Here is a 19659-nt window from a genome sequence, read left to right as displayed (position 1 = left end):
GGAGTGAGGCCTAAAGTAGGGTGTCATTCGTTAGTGCGATATCTCAATATTGTGGGAGAATTTTAAATTTTCGTAATTTCTGTTTATTATCTAAAATAATCTGGTGATGCGCACTCACACAACTTTCCTTGCCGTTATGAAAATTAATCACCTGACGCTAGTGTTCCCGCGCATCTCAAGACTACTATTCAAAGATCTAAGCCAGCTGGTGACAGGACTATAACGCTGGAGACACATGAAGTCTGCTATCTCTTCATAGTGAATAGTTTAATAGAATCAACAGTTGCCAACAGTTTGCAATTGAAATAATAATATTTTCTCGAATTTCGAGCTTATTTTGAATTTTAGGTGAAAATGTTACAAAACATTAATTGTAGAGATTTTCATGCTAAATCTTTTCCATTTTGGAATTTTCTGTTTAAATTGTATCCGAAGCCTGATAACTGGAAATCTAAAATCAAACTTTACCTAGATGGGGCGGAGCTCCTGAAATTTTTACAGATATGGGACTTGTGGCAGTTAATGGATCTCAACAATGACTATTCAAGGTATGAATTTGATCAAAATCGTTGGACCCATTTTCGAGAAAATCGCGAAAAACCCTGTTTTTGGCAACTTTTTCGCCATTTTAGCCGTCATCTTGAATTGCATTTGATCGAAATTGTTCGTGTCGGATCCTTATAGTGTAAGGACCTCAAGTTCCAAATTTCAAGTCATTCCGTTAATTGGGAGATGAGATATCGTGTACACAGACGCACATACACTCATACACACACACACACACACACACACACACACACACACACACACACACACACACACACACACACACACACACACACACACACACACACACACACACACACACACACACACACACACACACACACATACAGACCAATACCCAAAAACCACTGTTTTGGACTCAGGGGACCTCGAAACGTATAGAAATTTGGAAATTGGGGTATCTTAATTTTTCTCGGAAAGCAATACTTTCCTTACCTATGGTAATAGGGCAAGGAAAGTAAAAATTATCAACACATTCCAAATAATAACATATTGTTATTTAAAAGCTAATACTCAACCCCACAAACCTTTTATCTTTAAAACACAATTGAGCAGAGCTCTTCTCGTGTTTGGTATCAGAGAAAGCAAAATAGGGGAACAGTGAGTACTGAAATTGTCTTTCGTAAGTTCAGTCACTTAAAATTAATTTAATACTTATTGCCATTGTTTAACTCCATTGTTTCTTAGATTCGTCTGCTTTCAATACCTATGAGTATTAAGTTATTAGTGGACTCGTTACCATTTTTCTTTTCCATCTCTTCTCTTTCCTCGCTGGTTTCCACTTTTCCACGAACCTTTCGATCCAAACATCAAACTGTTTTTGCCCTCTATATGGCTTTTATATTGACAACCATAGCCTTGGTGAGGCATAGCATGTCTATTTTATGTAGCATAACCTACCATGTTGGCAATTGATTTTTCGTGTTTATTTTTATTGTAAATTTTTTCTTGTTGTGTTTCTACGTGTGTTTGAATTACACATTTGGGTCATTTCATTATAGCGCCAATGAGATTTTGTCATTGCTGTAGCGAATCGCAAATAATTTGAATGAGTTTAATAATTTTCAACGTTCAGCGAACAATATTGTTGAAAACACATTTTTTGGAGGTAATTTTACTTAGTGCATCTTGTATCTAAAATTGTTGGGATTATGAGAGGGGGGATTATAGCCTGGAGCCCTCGCTTCGCTACGCCACTGCTGGTAAGTTGTATATTTGTGGATGGATTCAGGAGTAGCAGTTGAATAATGATCCATTATTATTGGTTTGCAAAACTTTATTGGATATTCTCTCGAGATTAGTAAGTTACAAACACAATGGTAGATGAATACTGTATACCATTCTTATATTTAATACCATACTATATTTAATACCATATTTAAGAGGAGTAACTCTGATCTAGTATGATCAAATTATTAAAAGAAACTTACATCTTGTTTATACAACGATTTTGAAGCATCAATAATTGATTATAAACTATTATTATAACACATTTTCTCAGGTACATCTGCAGAAATGATACACTATAATTGGTCTAATAATGTCTAACTAGTATGTTATGAGAATATTCAGGTATCGATAAGCCTACATTCGAATATTCCCAGTTAGCCTAGTATTGAATACATAGTTAATACTGTAAAATAGTGTGCAACTCCTACTCCGACTTAGAATCACATTTCTCATGTTTTTCTCGGTCAAACATTACAATTACAGATAGGCTTTACACTCTATGAACAATGAAACTATTCTCTAAGATGTTGTAATATACTCTTCCATTTCTTATTCTATAATATTTTTTTCTATATCAGTTTCGTAAATACATTAATATTCAAAGCTGAAGCATTTCAGGTACATGCAAGAGTGACATTCTCATCACAAAAATATCAGTGGATTCTATTATCAAATAAATCGTTCAAACTGAGAAACAATAAAAATTAACTTGTAATCTATACAACCAAAAATTTATGAAAAGTTTTCACACTAAATTAAAAGGGAACGAGATCTATTTTCAAACTGAGAAACGAAAATATTCATGAAAGATTCATAGTCACTGAAAAAAAACATTATCATTGATCTGTATTTCTGTATAGAATAATATACAGTAATGGAAACGTGAATATGAGAAATAAGACTTAATGATAAAATTTGTTGAATAAGAATTATTGATAATGTGGAATTGATACATTATGGAGATTAGGCTACACCGTTTTATTATTGTCACATACACATTATTTTATTGAACACTATACACGAAACTGCGCTCCTGTGTACAAGTCTAACGAATGTGGATGTGACAAGAATAGAACTATGTTTTTTTAAATAAATAATGTTTTCTCGAAGTTCATGTTTCAACGTGGAAACTATAGGTATAGTCATTCAATAAGATAATCATAACAATGAGTAAAAATAAAAGTAAGCATTGACATTAATGAATGCCTTACTATTTGCGAAATATAGCCATATATATTATAGATTTGAACTATTGATTTGAATAACTCATCATTAAGGGAAAATGTTGAAGAAATATTCTAATCAAATACACCATACTTTTCCAAATACGCCAATAGACCAGGCATAATCTCCCTGTAGCGTATACTCTTCATAGCCTTCAGATAGGGGCTCGAATCACCTTCACAAGAATCAAAATCCAAATTTTCATCCGCCATTTTGGTTGCTACAGTACTAGCGGCCACATACAACCCATAAATTGCAGTTCGCTTCAGATCCGCTTCTAAAATCTGCATTGTCAGCTGTTTTTGAGAGCCCATGGTTTCGAGGTGTTGGTTGAGGGTTAATATGTAGGCCTCCAGGAAGTTGTCCAGTTTTGTGGTGCAGGAATCGTGATCCATGCTGGAGACAATGAAATAGTGGAGGTCGTGAGCTGGAGAAGTCCAGCGAGATGTCTGGAAGTCGACGAGTTTCGCCTTGCGCGGTCGGCCATGTTTGTCATGCTTGAACATGATGTTGTTGGCCCAGAGATCACCGTGGTTGAGCACGTTAAAATGTTGTGAAGGCTTGGCTGCTTGTTTCAAGTGTTGGAAGATGTTGGCAGCCAGTAAGCGGATCTTTGTGGCGTAGTGCTCTAGGCCTGACCACGTTTCTAGCTGTTTTCAAAAGAAAAATTAGAAAAATCTACTTGATTCTTTTTCAAATCGGAACCAAATCAAATTCATCATTCAATTGTCGAATACAACAATAACTTAATTAGTTATTGTCAGAGTTTGACAAGTTTTAAATACTGTAGTTTATCAGAGATTGACAATGGTGTAATAACCAAAACCGGTTAAAAAATCTGTGGTTTTTTAACAATCTCTCAGTCTTTTTCATTTAAAAACTGAATTAATATTCAGTATATAGTGGTGTTGACAGCATCACCGTCTTATTCTTTCAATTATAGAGAGATCCTACATCTCTTAATATGCAATCAAATTACAAAATTCTTATAATTTAGAAAATTTATTATAAAAACGGAAAAGAGGGAAAGAGGAGAAGAGGATGAGAGGAAGAGAAGAGAAGAGGGAAAAAGAAAAAGAGGAGAAGAGAAGGATAGGAGAAGAGGAGAAGAGGAGAAGAGGAGAAGAGGAGAAGAGGAGAAGAGGAGAAGAGGAGGAGTGGTGAAGAAGAGAAGAGAAGAAGAGGAGAAGAGGAGAAGAGGGAAGAGGAGAAGAGGAGAAGAGGAGAAGAGGAGAAGAGGAAAAGAAAAGATAAAAAGGGGGTGAAGTAGTTGGAAGGAGACTAGGATATTTCACTGATTCAAAAGATGTTAAAACATGAAATCATAAAGAATCGTAAACTTGAAAAATTGAACTTTTCCGTTTAAAAATGAGAAAATTATTTCATCAACTTTCTAAAAGAAATGGGAAGAAAAATTTATGATAATATAATCTTTCCTTCTCAGTTCCGAGTCAAATTTTCTCAATCCTTCTATTCCAATTATTGGATCCTTACCTCATCAGCGAGACACGCGAACACAGGCGCAAGATGCTGAGTCATCTCTTTCTCAAGCCTGTCGCAGTAGAGCACCTCCCGTCCAGCCAGAGTGACGTCACCAACGCCCGTTTCCATGGCGACGTGCGACGCCGCATGGAGCTTGGCAACCGCTTGCACGGCCACCACACTGTGACAATAATCCAACTGCACGAGACGCGGCACCGTTTTGTAACCGCGGGTTGACATATCCTGGGATATACGTGAATAATTATATATATATGATTATACGTACATATGATTATAGGTTGAAAATCTGTATGAATATAATTCATTCATTCATTTTAATCCACAACTCAATCCTTCGTTTATGGAATGAGAAACAACTACATGGATTGCTATAAGCTGGTTACATTCAATTTAAACGGTCAGTATTGGTGTATTATTAGTAAGGAATGATGACATCTATTAAGTGAGTTTCATTGCAGTATAGAATAATAATTCACTAACATTATTATTGATATTATTGTTTTAATTGAATGCTGCAGCGTATAAAAAGAGGGGCGATGCTTCCTTGTTCATGCATATTGAATAGAGAAGCTTTAGTGTCTAGAGTCAATCGCATGAATAAAAATAGTCCGATGCAAATTGGAATAGATGAGGGGAACCAATGTACCTAGAATGCATAGTATTTATTGAAAAGATATTTTCTGGTAAGAGGAATATTTAGCTGTTTTCATAATTCTCATCAAATCGTGTACCAGAATTGGAAGTTGCAGGTTTTAAAGATTACAATGCCTACAACAGTTCTTGAGCGAGTTCTCCAACCCAATCGGCTAAAACTGGAGATGGCTGAACTGAATAGCGTAGAATGCTTATTAATTTGAGGAATATTTTCATTAGAAAAACGTTTGAGACGTTTAAGAAAGGAAGAGGAAAATAGAAGAAGTGGGAAAAAGGAGAAGAGGAAAAGAGGAAAAGATGATCCCAGTGAATGAATCCCAGAGAAAAATCCCTGATTTTATTGGAAGCACTCCTTAGACTTTCACGTAATTTTCCCCCAAAATAATTACCTGACTACTAATCAACTGAAAATTAAAAACATTATTCAAATATCGAGCGTGTTTTACATACCTGGAGCACAATCTGGCCACCAGGCCCACATGCGATCAGCCGTGGGGCGACCGAATCTCCTCCCAACAGGTCAGTCAGCGTGGGCAGTGTGGTCACATAGATGGCCACCTCCTTGTCCCATATGCCGGCCTCTTGCACCGCCACACCTCTGTGACCTTGAAGCGGACATTTCACCACAAACGACAGCTCTTCCAACGTCAATGCCACCTTCAACTGCATTTGATCACACAAAATCATTTATTTATCCGTCAATTACATACGTACACATAATCATAAAATGATCGACAATTTTCGAGAAAACAGGTTCAGACCCTACTATTCCATCTCCAAAAGTGATCCATTTCCATCAACACTTCAAACACATATGATTATTTTTGTTCCGAAGATGGACGGTTTTCAATGAAGAAAGTTCATTTAATTAAATGAATCAAAATGACCAACTTCAATAATCAGTGAAAAAGTGGGCTATTAAGTGAACATTGAAAATTTTGAGCCATAAGGTAATAAAACTATGAACTCCACTCATTTCAACTGGAAAATGAATTATATACAGTGGTGCAATAGGATAAGAGCGTGCTCTTACTGTTTTTTGCCATCAAGGATTTAATTATTCCGTTCCAATTAATTCACTATGGTGCAAAACACTTCAAACTGGAAGCATTCCTTGAACATAACATCAGTTCTCCCCATTCAATCCTTGATGACAGTATGAAGTGAATACCACTATAACACAATTATTCAAATACAATAACCATCTAAAAACAGAAACCAAATTAATATTGATACAATATACACAATTGCTTACTTATTCTACAGTATACTGTACATTGAGTGAAATATTCAGTTAATGATTGACTGAAATATAATATTATTAGTGGTTCTAAGCCCAGAGTTAATATTAATCACAACATTTTAGTGAGCCTAATAGCTTGAATAAGTTCTGTATCACTCTGTATTATTGACAGCATAGGATACAAAGCAGCATAACAACACCTAACTCGATGTAATCATTCATCAATTTCAAAACTATCACCTGTACTACACAAGACTTCTAGCAACTCCATAATAATAAATATATATGTATATAAATGATACTTATACTACAGAGATGAGGAATATAAAATGAATTGCACACCATGAAAATTTTACACATATATTGTACAAATAATGCAAAGATCAGTCGAGGCAAAAAATATATATAGAGCGATAAAAAAATATAATATAAAAATAGAACAATATTTGAAATCAATAAAAATATCACAGGCTAACTTTATATTCTAGATTTATGGCACGAATCATTACCATGTGCCTTTATCTTGAAATCATATGCAATCTTTGGCATGTAGCTGTGACATGTACTTGCTAATACTTGTCGGCTTGGATAATTCAATCATAAATATGTGCTCTAAGATCAGCTTGATAAATTAGCCACTAAATATCCAAATATATCTATATATTAAAATCTCTAGTATTTAGTAGATTTATTTGTATCGAATATATATTTTTATCTCAGGGTGCAAGATTCGGCACCTGACGGAATAGGTAGAGCCATTCATCTAGTGAATTAGAACTATGATAAATTATCGCAAATTGTATTGCAAAAATTAAATATTGTATGCATACGTTTGATAGCCTAGATTTCGTACTTCTTTGATTAAATAGAAATTTCTAAAATATTGATCTATATATTTTTCTTTCAATTAGATACCTTTAATACTAATTTTTACTTGCGCAAGTATTAATCTTATTAATTTCTTAATTTATAATAACCCTTTCGGCGAGCTAGCTTTGATCATCAGATTATTTCGAAGCACTAGGGCGCCCATCACTAAATTCAAATTTAAATCACTCACGTGTCGAAAATCTTCTTGTAAGCCGCCGATGTCGATCCAACTCCATGCGGTCCGGGAATATGGTAGCCGGAATCGTCTCCTCCAGGGGTTATAAATTTAATTAAAATGAAAAATGACTTCTGCTTCACAATAGCATCACGAAGTCTTTTAAGAAATTTAATAATTTACTTTAACTTTAAATTTTTACAAAATTATTAATAAGGTACTTCGCTCTAAAATATTTGGGGTCCTCTTATGGTGGCATCTGGCTGGCGAGTGCTGGTTCTTCCTTCTCAAGTTTTACAGATCCTCTTTCCGACTTTCAAATTAGCATAAAATTTAAATATCTCAATCCTCCGCCATTAAATTCAAATAGATCTTACAAAGAATGCCAAAATATTGCTTAGATTATATGATTAATAATTTCTTTGCATTCGAGCCATATTGATAACATAGATTACACAAATTTTTACACAAAATCTACTACAATTATATAAATATATATAAATATTTTTGAATTGGCCTACAGTTGCCGCCTATTAACTGCCGTTTTACTATTGGTGCATGCAAATTTTACTAGGTATTCATGCGCCTGGTAACTCTTATTTCCTGAATACATTAAATTATTTTTATTTGGTTTTATATTTATGCTCTTTGCATGCTAGTTAATATTATATATGTTAATATTAATTCCATGCTAACTAATAATTAGCCACGTGGACGGGTGTTTTTTCACATTGCACACCATCCGAATGCAATAAAGCTCTGCCAAGGGGTTTTGGTCAGATTCTACGTTCTTCGGTTTGATCGATCTCTAGGTCACCGATCTGTGAATACATCTATCTAACCTCAATCTTCAAATATTTTATAAATAATATATTTATGAGTAGTAAACTTTCTTCAAATCCTTTTTAAGTTCTTGTACCATTTAGCCAGAACAAGCTGATGCTATCTTATCTTGATTATTATCTGCTTGGCGATATTAGCCAATTACTTTATTTTTAGACCTATTATTATTTCTGTTAGGGCTTTTTATCTACCCAAATTTGATACCTTTACACACGCCCCTGGGTTTGAATTCAAAATATTTGAGAATCACAATGTTTTTAATGAAAACCCACCCTTCAAATACACTGATATACACTATACTTTATTTATAAATTATACTCTCCTACTTCTATCACATTTCGCAGTCATATTTGCTGCATCTCCTTTATACCTTTATCAAAAACAATAACAAATTCTCCTCCTCAACACACATAAAAATATCATAAATATAAACTTCTAAACGCACTCCTCCTGACACCATTTACAACACAGTAATTTTTGAATTCGCCGCTTGCAGGGCTGCCAACTTAACTACACACATTTCATAATTCTCATAAATGATTCCTTTTAGACAATAATTTCGATTCATAAACTTCTGGGCTTATATCTTATAGTATTTCTTAGGTCTTAATATAAATAATTTTCTATACATCAGGTACAATACTTTCTTTTGCTAATGGCTCTTTGGTTTTGGTAATTGGTATTCACTTTAAATCTTTTCAGGTAACAAACGTGGCATAATTAAAAGTAATAAATATAAAAACATATAAATAAATATCGACATTAATAAATATAATAAATAACAATAATAAATAACTCTTGGGTACAGTAATTCTTTTTATAAACATATGTTCAACAGATATTACATTCATTTGATTTGGGTGGCTTTGGTCAGCTGTTCGCTGTTCTACAATTCATAGTGTTACATGTTACAGCAGAATTTGCTATCGACTTTCATAACTAACCTAACTGCTCAATTTTTTCTCTTAAAAAGGTAATTAACAAATTTTAATTTTATTATCCCCGCTTGTGTCCTTTTTTATCTGATGTATATAATTAATTACATATTTAAAAATTGTTCTTTTCCTTATTGCAGGCTTCTGACGGCTGGAAGGAATTAAAACATTGGATTGTTGCCACGAGGTCCTATACCAATTTTAAATTTATTAAGGAAGGTTAGTAATTGGCTTGATAGTGTTGTTTTCCTTTGACTTCTTATCATATTTATTTGAAATTCGATGATATTTCATGTAGAATTGTTGTGGTTTGCCCGTATCTTTAGGCTTTCTGCTTGTAGCTACACTGTAGGCTGGTTGGGTTATCTGCTATCCATTTGTTGATTGTTGAGGCTGTCCTATTATTAATTTATCTTCATGAATATAAAACCCCGGTATCTGGTGTATTCCTTTAAATAATTCCAAGCTTCATTTATGATAATTCCTTTTAATCCATTCTTTTTCCAATCAATCTGTACTCTTAACTCATCCTTCCTTTCATTATTTTCATCTAGTATTCTTAATTTCGGCTCATTATAACTCATTAGGTTTGTAACAATAAACATTCTTATAATATTAAATTTCCAATCATCAATAATAGATCCATTTAACAACAACAATACAATATTTTTCGTCCTATCCACAACACAGTCTTTTATTAATATCACAGCCATTATTACAAACATTAAACACCATATCCAAACATTTATCATCTTCCCAACAATATAATCACTCAACATATAGCCAGGTACTTCCACTTTTTTTAATATTATTTTTTAATTCTTCCAATCTTATTGGCTTTCTAGCCTTTATCAACCTCCATAAATAGTCCACTTTATTTTTATCCAGGCATGAATCAGTAGTAGTCATAGTAGTAGCTCCGTTTTTATCCCATTCATTCGATCCGTTTTTATCCCGTTTCCTTAGCCCATTCTTCCGGTCACATCGTTGATCATCTTCCTTGAAACGAATATGCCGCGGATGCATGACGTCGGCGATCTCTTCCTGTCCTCCTTGGTACCGGTCCGGAATCCTCCTTGGCCTCTTGAAGCGTGCATGCGGCCTCCATCGGCGCGCGCGGTTCCTCCGTTTCTTCCGCCTCCGGGCCTTACGATGCATGCTCTCCCGAATGCCGTCCTCCTCGTCCTGATGTCGGCCGTCCGGTGTCCTCAGGCGCCTCCGTCTCCGGGCCTTACGGTGGTCGCTCCTCTTATCTGGTAGTCCGTCCTCTCGTTCTTCCATGGGGTCAGTGGTTTGCTTCGGTGGTGTCCCTTGATAGGCGGTTGTAGGTTCATTGCGCGGGTGCATGGTGGCGGTCTTCTCCTGGCGGCTGTTTGTGTTCTCTGGCGGTGATGGGTCTTCGTCGGGAAACAGGATGCTTAGTAGGGATTGATACTTGCGGCTGGTTTTTGGTGGTGGTTTATCTGGTATTGGCTTTTGTTCTTCTAATAATATTTCCGGTAAATCACTTCTGAATGTGGTGTATGACGTTGAAATATCCTGCTTTTCTTGGTTTGTTTCATTTGAGCTTGTGCTTGTTATATCGGGGGTATCATATAGTCCTGGTTTATTAGCTGTAGTTTTCTGTATATCTGGTGGCGGGTCGTTGGGTGTTGGGTTCCGGGTTTTTTGTTGATTCAAACCTATTGCATGTGCTAGTGTATAATTTGTACTTACTTGTTGAGGTGGTGGTTTATAATTTCTGTTGTAATTGTTTTGTGTATTATTATTATGTGAGTTTAATCGATCACGGCCATCATAGTGATTCCTACGATTGCTCTGCTGGGCATAGTGGTTGGTTGTACGATTTTGAAATTTTTCATTATTCCAATTACCATTTTGCCTGTGCTCATAGCGGCGTTCAAATTGGGGAGCAGATCGGTAGCGATCATATGATACCGGTTCATAATTTTGGCTGTTATGCGGATTAAATTTTGAATTATGCTGATTTGATGCGTATCTCTGGTCTGAGCGGTGGGTTGATATTGCCATTGCAGACTGTATGCCATATAAATGATTAATTAGCTGCTTGCAATCAGTAATGGGTTGTGTGGCGAGTGCCATTCTAACTTGATACGGTAGCTTCTTTAAAATAATGCTTGCTAACGCCGATTCATTAATGGGCTCGCTCAATTGAGAATTTTTAAACTGTAGGGCAGTGACGAAAGTGGTACATGCACCGTCTAATTTAGGGTTGAAATCGCATGATATGATGTCCGCTAGCACGTCCAACTGTTTACTTCTGCTCCAATACTGTTCCAGGAAGACAGCGACAAACTCATCCAATGATGTAAACTCATGGGCTCTACTCCGAAAAAACATCAGGGGTTCGCCAATCAATAAATTAGTCAAACGGAGACGCCAAAAATTCCAAGAGGTAGGTGCAAGAGTTTGTACTAATTTTATCTGATCAATGAATGGTTGAGGTTGCAAATGGCGATCAGTGTTATCAAATTTTCCTAGTCCTTGTAATATACTATGTACGTTGAGGTTGTCTGTTTGAATTCCTTGAGGTTGTTGTTGAATATGATTTTCCAATGCTATTATTTTTTCCTGTGTTATCTGCCATTGACTATCATGTGTAATTTTATTTGCGTTTATTTCTTGATTTAGTTGAGTCAGAGTGGATTTCTGAATTAGTAGAGTTCCATTTAAAGCTTTACAGGTTTCAGTGTTTTGATTGATGCTACCTTGCAGTTGGTTCATTTTTGTGGACATATTAATCTGTTTGTTTTGTATTTCTTAATATTGTTAATATTTTTGTCAACTGTAGTTGTTAAGTTTTGATTGGCAACGGTAATTTGTTTGTGGATTTCTTGGTGGCAATCGGCCTTAATGTTATTTGTTATATCCTGAATAGGTGTAGTGATTTGTGTATTTAAGTTGTCTATCCTTTCATTGAGTTCACATGTAACCGTATCTAACCTTTCCGATAATCCTGCCGTAACTTTATCTTGACTTTCTTTTTGTAGGGTTATCATTGCTTTTAACTCTTCCCTATGACTCTCTACTTTAGTTTCAATATTATCCAACCGTTGTTCTACTGATTTTATAGCGCCTGTGGTCTCTTTCATGCCCTGTTCCACTGTCTGTTTATTTTCCTCTTTTACTGTAGCAATCTCCTTTTTAATTTCCTGCATCATACTATCCATTGTTTTTTGTAACATAATGTTGAAAGTGCTACTCGTTTGTTCCATTATTACCTTTTGAAGCGGATCTAGTTCTGTGGTTGAAAACATACTCTGTTTGCCCAGGTGTGACTCGGCCTCCGGCGATGCGGGTTCTGCAGGCTGCTCCTCGCCCCCTTCAAAATTGATCTCTACTATCCGTTGATTCAATGGTGTGTCAGCGGCGTCGATTCGAGTGGAGGATAGAGGTTGCAGACCTGGTGGATCGAAAATTATCGACCCGACGCTTCCTGGTTCCCTTTCTCGTGGCGTATTGGCATCTACCGTGGTGGGGTTTGATGTGCTCGGAGTCGACAAAGTGGGATCTGTGCAACCGCCGTACATATATGAAACTTCAGAGTTTGCGGGAGTGTGATTCATTATGTCAAATGTGATAAATGCTAATTAAACAGTGATAAAAATGATAAGCGAAAATGCTTAAAAAAGAGACACAACCGGGACTTACAGTGAACAGTGATGTGTAATGTGTTTGGATACTCTTACAACCAGGTATTTATACTTAAGTTTTTTTTTTTTTTTACAATGCTCTAGCGCCCTCAATGTTTTGTTGATTTATTCTTGGCTAGTTTACAGGCTGCGACTTATTTTCCAACCGGCTTAAACACCTAATATATTTTTGACTAGAAAGTAATAGCAGTTTAGGCTTATAAAATATAATCTCTCTCTATAAACATGTAATTTTTCACAGTACTAATAATATAAAATTTTCTTTAAAACATATAATTTCTCTCTATTTAAAGCTCTTGTTTCCCCAAAAAGTAATACAAATATTCCTTCGCCAGTTTTCCTCACAACTCGTATAAGTTATCTATAATTTTCACTATGGTTATTGACCTAATTTCAAGTAATTATTCAATGAGCTTGGCTCTCATCATCAGTCCCACGTTGGCACGACATGTATTTATGTCACGTTATTCTTTATATAAAATAACGATTAGCCTCCTGCTTGGCATCAGTCGGTAAAGCATGAGATTTAATATAATTAGGGCGTGGTTTTTCTAATAGTATTCAGTCTTAAAAAATCTTGATAGGCCTAGATATGGGCTTCTCCAATAACTCTTGTAATTCAATAATAATAAATATATATATGTATATAAATGATACTTATACTACAGAGATGAGGAATATAAAATGAATTGCACACCATGAAAATTTTACACATATATTGTACAAATAATGCAAAGATCAGTCGAGGCAAAAAATATATATAGAGCGATAAAAAATATAATATAAAAATAGAACAATATTTGAAATCAATAAAAATATCACAGGCTAACTTTATATTCTAGATTTATGGCACGAATCATTACCATGTGCCTTTATCTTGAAATCATATGCAATCTTTGGCATGTAGCTGTGACATGTACTTGCTAATACTTGTCGGCTTGGATAATTCAATCATAAATATGTGCTCTAAGATCAGCTTGATAAATTAGCCACTAATATCCAAATATATCTATATATTAAAATCTCTAGTATTTAGTAGATTTATTTGTATCGAATATATATTTTTATCTCAGGGTGCAAGATTCGGCACCTGACGGAATAGGTAGAGCCATTCATCTAGTGAATTAGAACTATGATAAATTATCGCAAATTGTATTGCAAAAATTAAATATTGTATGCATACGTTTGATAGCCTAGATTTCGTACTTCTTTGATTAAATAGAAATTTCTAAAATATTGATCTATATATTTTTCTTTCAATTAGATACCTTTAATACTAATTTTTACTTGCGCAAGTATTAATCTTATTAATTTCTTAATTTATAATAACCCTTTCGGCGAGCTAGCTTTGATCATCAGATTATTTCGAAGCACTAGGGCGCCCATCACTAAATTCAAATTTAAATCACTCACGTGTCGAAAATCTTCTTGTAAGCCGCCGATGTCGATCCAACTCCATGCGGTCCGGGAATATGGTAGCCGGAATCGTCTCCTCCAGGGGTTATAAATTTAATAAAAATGAAAAATGACTTCTGCTTCACAATAGCATCACGAAGTCTTTTAAGAAATTTAATAATTTACTTTAACTTTAATTTTTACAAAATTATTAATAAGGTACTTCGCTCTAAAATATTTGGGGTCCTCTTATGGTGGCATCTGGCTGGCGAGTGCTGGTTCTTCCTTCTCAAGTTTTACAGATCCTCTTTCCGACTTTCAAATTAGCATAAAATTTAAATATCTCAATCCTCCGCCATTAAATTCAAATAGATCTTACAAAGAATGCCAAAATATTGCTTAGATTATATGATTAATAATTTCTTTGCATTCGAGCCATATTGATAACATAGATTACACAAATTTTTACACAAAATCTACTACAATTATATAAATATATATAAATATTTTTGAATTGGCCTACAGTTGCCGCCTATTAACTGCCGTTTTACTATTGGTGCATGCAAATTTTATTAGGTATTCATGCGCCTGGTAACTCTTATTTCCTGAATACATTAAATTATTTTTATTTGGTTTTATATTTATGCTCTTTGCATGCTAGTTAATATTATATATATTAATATTAATTCCATGCTAACTAATAATTAGCCACGTGGACGGGTGTTTTTTCACATTGCACACCATCCGAATGCAATAAAGCTCTGCCAAGGGGTTTTGGTCAGATTCTACGTTCTTCGGTTTGATCGATCTCTAGGTCACCGATCTGTGAATACATCTATCTAACCTCAATCTTCAAATATTTTATAAATAATATATTTATGAGTAGTAAACTTTCTTCAAATCCTTTTTAAGTTTTGAATTTTGACACCATTTCAAGATATTGAAACATGTATGTAATTATTTATTAGACAATATTCTAGTGTTTCATTATCGATAAATTCCCACTACATTTCATCATAAACAGTATCTGGAGATAAAAATAACAATATTGATTCAAGTATGGATTGGATTTTTGGAAACTAATTATTGGAGAATTATTGATCGATTTGAAGATAAAACTATCTACTGTTCATAGATGAATGAAATTTAAAGAGGAACAGATAGAATGGATAATATGGTGTAGAACGAAAGAGCGCAGATAATGAGGAATGGAAAAAGAAATAGGATGATGGAATGGATATTGTGGAGAGAGTGAAAGAGGGGACATGAGCTAGGATCTAGAAGTAGGATAGAGATAGATAATCAGGTAAGAGATGAGAAATGATAGGGGAAGAGAAAGGGATGAGCAGGGACTGAAGACTGAAGATATATTATATAAAAGGAGAACAAGTTAAAGTATTCAATAGCCATCAACACGACTTTAATGAACATCAAAATGTTCAAGGTCCTTTTCTGATAATCAATTAAGAAATTTCACAATGATAATGATTGATGAAAAAGCATTCAAGATTTTTAACTATTATTTTTAGGGATTAAGTTTTTGAATGAGTGGAACATTCCATAAAAAGACAACACATATTATTCCACATATCATGAGACAACTTATATTCTACTCGCGTTATAATTATATTTTATTATAAATAATCTACATTAATTTAATTGAATTTAACTCACCTGAAATAAAAATGTTTTGTTCAATAGTGGAGAATGGAAAATTTGCTCCTGGATGTATAGACCTGCATATAGAAGATTGATTCTTGTGTTCTTGATGCTTCTAAATAAATTTCACACTTATTACTGGGATCACCAAGAGACACTATTAGTACTAATATAAAGAGATGAATTCATTAGTTTGATGGGTAAGATGGACTGACAACACTCCAAACCCCTAATACAACTAACCAATCGAAGGTACACTGGTGAACTAATGCTTGAGCTTAGTTAACAGGTGCTTTTATATTACACACAAGTACTTGCACTTACAGGGCTAGCTTCAAGGTGTACTTGACTCTCCCTCCCCCTCAAGGGGTTCATGCACTTTGTAGGAAATGCTCGTGAGTGAATACTTGTTCAGTGCGTTACGTAACGTGTCATTAACCCCGGTTTGTTGATTGGTTGAATCATATGAAGATTGAGCAATATAGTTAGTGCAGTGCTAATACTGACCTTGCTTGGCCTAGTGACTCTTGTTGCGTTGATTGGGGGAAGGGAGGGGGTATGCTTGACATTGAACTTGTACAATCAACCTTGCAAATCGCTCACTCATCTCATTCTCACTCTCACTCTCTCATCCACTCTCTGCCACAAGGTAAACAAGCAACCAAGTCAACATGTGGGTTTTGGTGTGTTTTGATTTTGAAGTTGGAGGTGTACATTTTGGTTTTTGGTAGTCATCTTAACGAATAAATGAACTACCGTAAATTGATCGTTACATCAATATATTAATATGAACTAATAATTATTTATAAGATTCAATCTTATGTAGTACTAGCCGGCAGGCTCGCTTCCCTTGCCTTATCTGTAAAGCCCTGGACTAACGGCTGCATAATAAAAAATCAGCTTTCATTTGGCATTGCTCCCTTGAAACTTAGTAACGGATTTTAAATCTAAGTTCAGTTATTCCTGAAAAGGTACTCCTAACCCAAAAAATATTAGATGGAACTATGTATCAAATTGAAACAATGTCTGTATAAAGGAATAAGATAATTATGGAAAAACGGCAATAATTTTGAGTGTATTTCTGGCAAAATATCAAAGTCCTCCCAACATAAAGATTTTTGATTCTGTACCTCAGTACCCATTTTGAACGTTTCCTGTCTATTTTGTCACGAAAGAGCTAAGAGATCGCAAGAAAATATATAAAAAACAGTGGTTCTGGGCTTATCTTTGGTGTTATTCCAGAGCCTTTCTGATACATAATTTTTCCTCCTCAGCTGAACCTGTGTATCAAATTGGAATGTTTCCTATCAATCATTGTTGAAAAAAGTGAGAAAATGCAGAAAAACGCTGATTACTTGACGTATCTCTGAGTATGTTCTAATTTTGAAGAAATTAGAAGCCATGGAAATTAGAGGAGTTCCTCTAGAATGTCTTAGATCATACCTCTGTGACCGGCGTCAGAAAGTCAAGGATGAAGAACATCTGAGTTCAGAGGAAACGATGAAGTTTGGGATTCCCCAAGGAATCCCAATTATTGGGCCAATTCTTTATTTGGCATATGCAAATGAGTTATGTTCAATTAAGATAAGAGGGAGAATCATAGCTTTTGCTGATGATACGTGTATACTATTTGAAGGAAACACCTGGGAGGATGTTTTTAATCTGGCACAGGAAGAATTGATGAAAGTCGATAAATGGTTGAGAGAAAATTTGCTCACAGTAAATGCAACAAAAACGAAATTTTTAGCCTTTTCTCTGACGGTACGGACGAGACCAACGTATTCTTCAATAATTGTACACCACTGTGGAAGCACCAACAACCCGTGTGATTGCCCTTCAATTCAACAAGTCAATGGAATAAAACATTATTTGGGAACAATAGTGGACAACAAATTCAAATGAGACAAGCACATTAATCTATCAATTACCCGGATCAGGAAGCTTTTCTACAAATTCTATCAACTCCGTAAAATCCTCAACTATGAGACATCAAAAACTGTTTATCACTTTCCTTGCCCTACTACCATAGGTAAGGAAAGTATTGCTTTCCAAAAAAAATTAAGGTACCCCAATTTCAAGTTTTCTATGCGTTTCAAGGTCCCCTGAGTCCAAAAACATGATTTTTGGGTGTTGGTCTGTGTGTGTGTATGTGTGTGTGTGTGTGTGTGTGTGTGTGTGTGTGTGTGTGTGTGTGTGTGTGTGTGTGTGTGTGTGTGTGTGTGTGTGTGTGTGTGTGTGTGTGTGTGTGTGTGTGTGTATGTGTGTATGTCTGTGAACACAATAACTCCATTCCTAATTAACCGATTGACTTGAAATTTCAAACTTGAGGTTTGATATTGGTACCATGAGGATCCGACAATAAGAAATTCGATAAAATTCAATTCAAGATGGCGGAAAAAATGGCGCATAGTTACTTAAAAACCATGTTTTCCACGTTTTTCTCAAAAACGGCTCCAACGATTTTCTACAAATTTATACCATGGATAGCTATTCATGAGCCCTATCAACTGGCATGAGTCTCATTTTTGGGAAAATTTCAGGAGCTCCGTAATATTCATGAGAAAAATGGCGGATAATGACTAAAACTCCATGTTTTTCACGGTTTTCTCGGAAACGGCTCTAACGATTTTCTTCAAATTTATACCATGGATAGCCATTCATGAGCCCTATCAACTGGCATGAGTCTCATTTCTGGGAAAATTTCAGGAGCTCCGTAATATTCATGAGAAAAATGGCGGATAATGACTAAAACTCCATGTTTTTCACGGTTTTCTCGGAAACGGCTCTAACGATTTTCTTCAAATTTATACCATGGATAGCTATTCATAAGCCCTATCAACTAGCATGAGTCTCATTTCTGGGAAAATTTCAGGAGCTCCATAATATTCTTGAGAAAAATTACTTTTCAAATTCATACCCTGTATAGTTATTTATCAGCTCTATCAACTGGCATGAGTCTTTTTCCTGGGAAACTAATTGGGGGTCCACCCTATCCTTGAGAAATGGACTTTGTAACCTCCTTCTCGTGCATGAGGTAGGTAGAGCAGTTTATAAAAAGAGCACAGTCATAGTCAAGATATTATTCATCTGTAGAACAGCTGTTTTGACGACTTTTTAAAAAAATCATCGAATTTCACAATTTACACAAAGGAAAAAGTACTCTGAAAACAATTATAATATACACATATACAGTAGTCTGATCGTAGATGCGAATATGTTGCCGCCAATCGTCATTATGTTATTCCCCTAAATTATTCTCGTTTGAGAATGAGGCTTGCAGTTCAATGAGCAAGGAAAGTTGTGTGAGTGTACCACACCAGATTTTTTTTCTTTAGTGCAATCGATTGTAATAATTTTTCGGGGAGCTACGAATTTTATACATGTTGAACCTCTTTATAAAACTTCAAAAACAAATACTAAAAATAATAGGCTTCAAGTAGAATCAATTCCCAACGAACATTCTTTTCAAGGACAGTAAAGTACTGAGTGTAAGAAAACTCTACATCCAGGCTATCATCACGCGAATGAGGAGAAACAACGAACACATAAGACTGGCAGATCTCAACCATCAAACAAGGCAGAGAAACACGAATTTAATAGTACCAAGGATGAACACTACATTTGGGCAAAAAAAACTACATAATATATTTGGGACAAAAAATTCACAATTCAATACCAAGTTACATT

General features: G+C 35.0%; 1 protein-coding gene across 1 annotated transcript; it reads right to left on the bottom strand.

Moving 5' to 3' along the window:
* Positions 1–1828: 1828 nt before the first annotated feature.
* Positions 1829–5938, bottom strand: LOC111057282. Its single transcript, XM_039432804.1, has 3 exons — positions 5629–5938; positions 4516–4746; positions 1829–3671 (listed from the first exon to the last, which is right to left on the bottom strand). The coding sequence occupies exons 1-3, from the start codon at positions 5863–5865 to the stop codon at positions 3096–3098; spliced, it is 1044 nt and encodes a 347-aa protein (XP_039288738.1). The 5' UTR covers positions 5866–5938; the 3' UTR covers positions 1829–3095.
* Positions 5939–19659: the final 13721 nt, after the last annotated feature.

Source organism: Nilaparvata lugens, chromosome 7 (genome assembly GCF_014356525.2).
Source record: "Nilaparvata lugens isolate BPH chromosome 7, ASM1435652v1, whole genome shotgun sequence".
Classification (NCBI taxonomy): Eukaryota; Metazoa; Arthropoda; class Insecta; order Hemiptera; family Delphacidae; genus Nilaparvata; species Nilaparvata lugens.
Note: the sequence above shows the minus strand (reverse complement) of the source record. Positions and strands in the feature narration are given on the sequence as shown.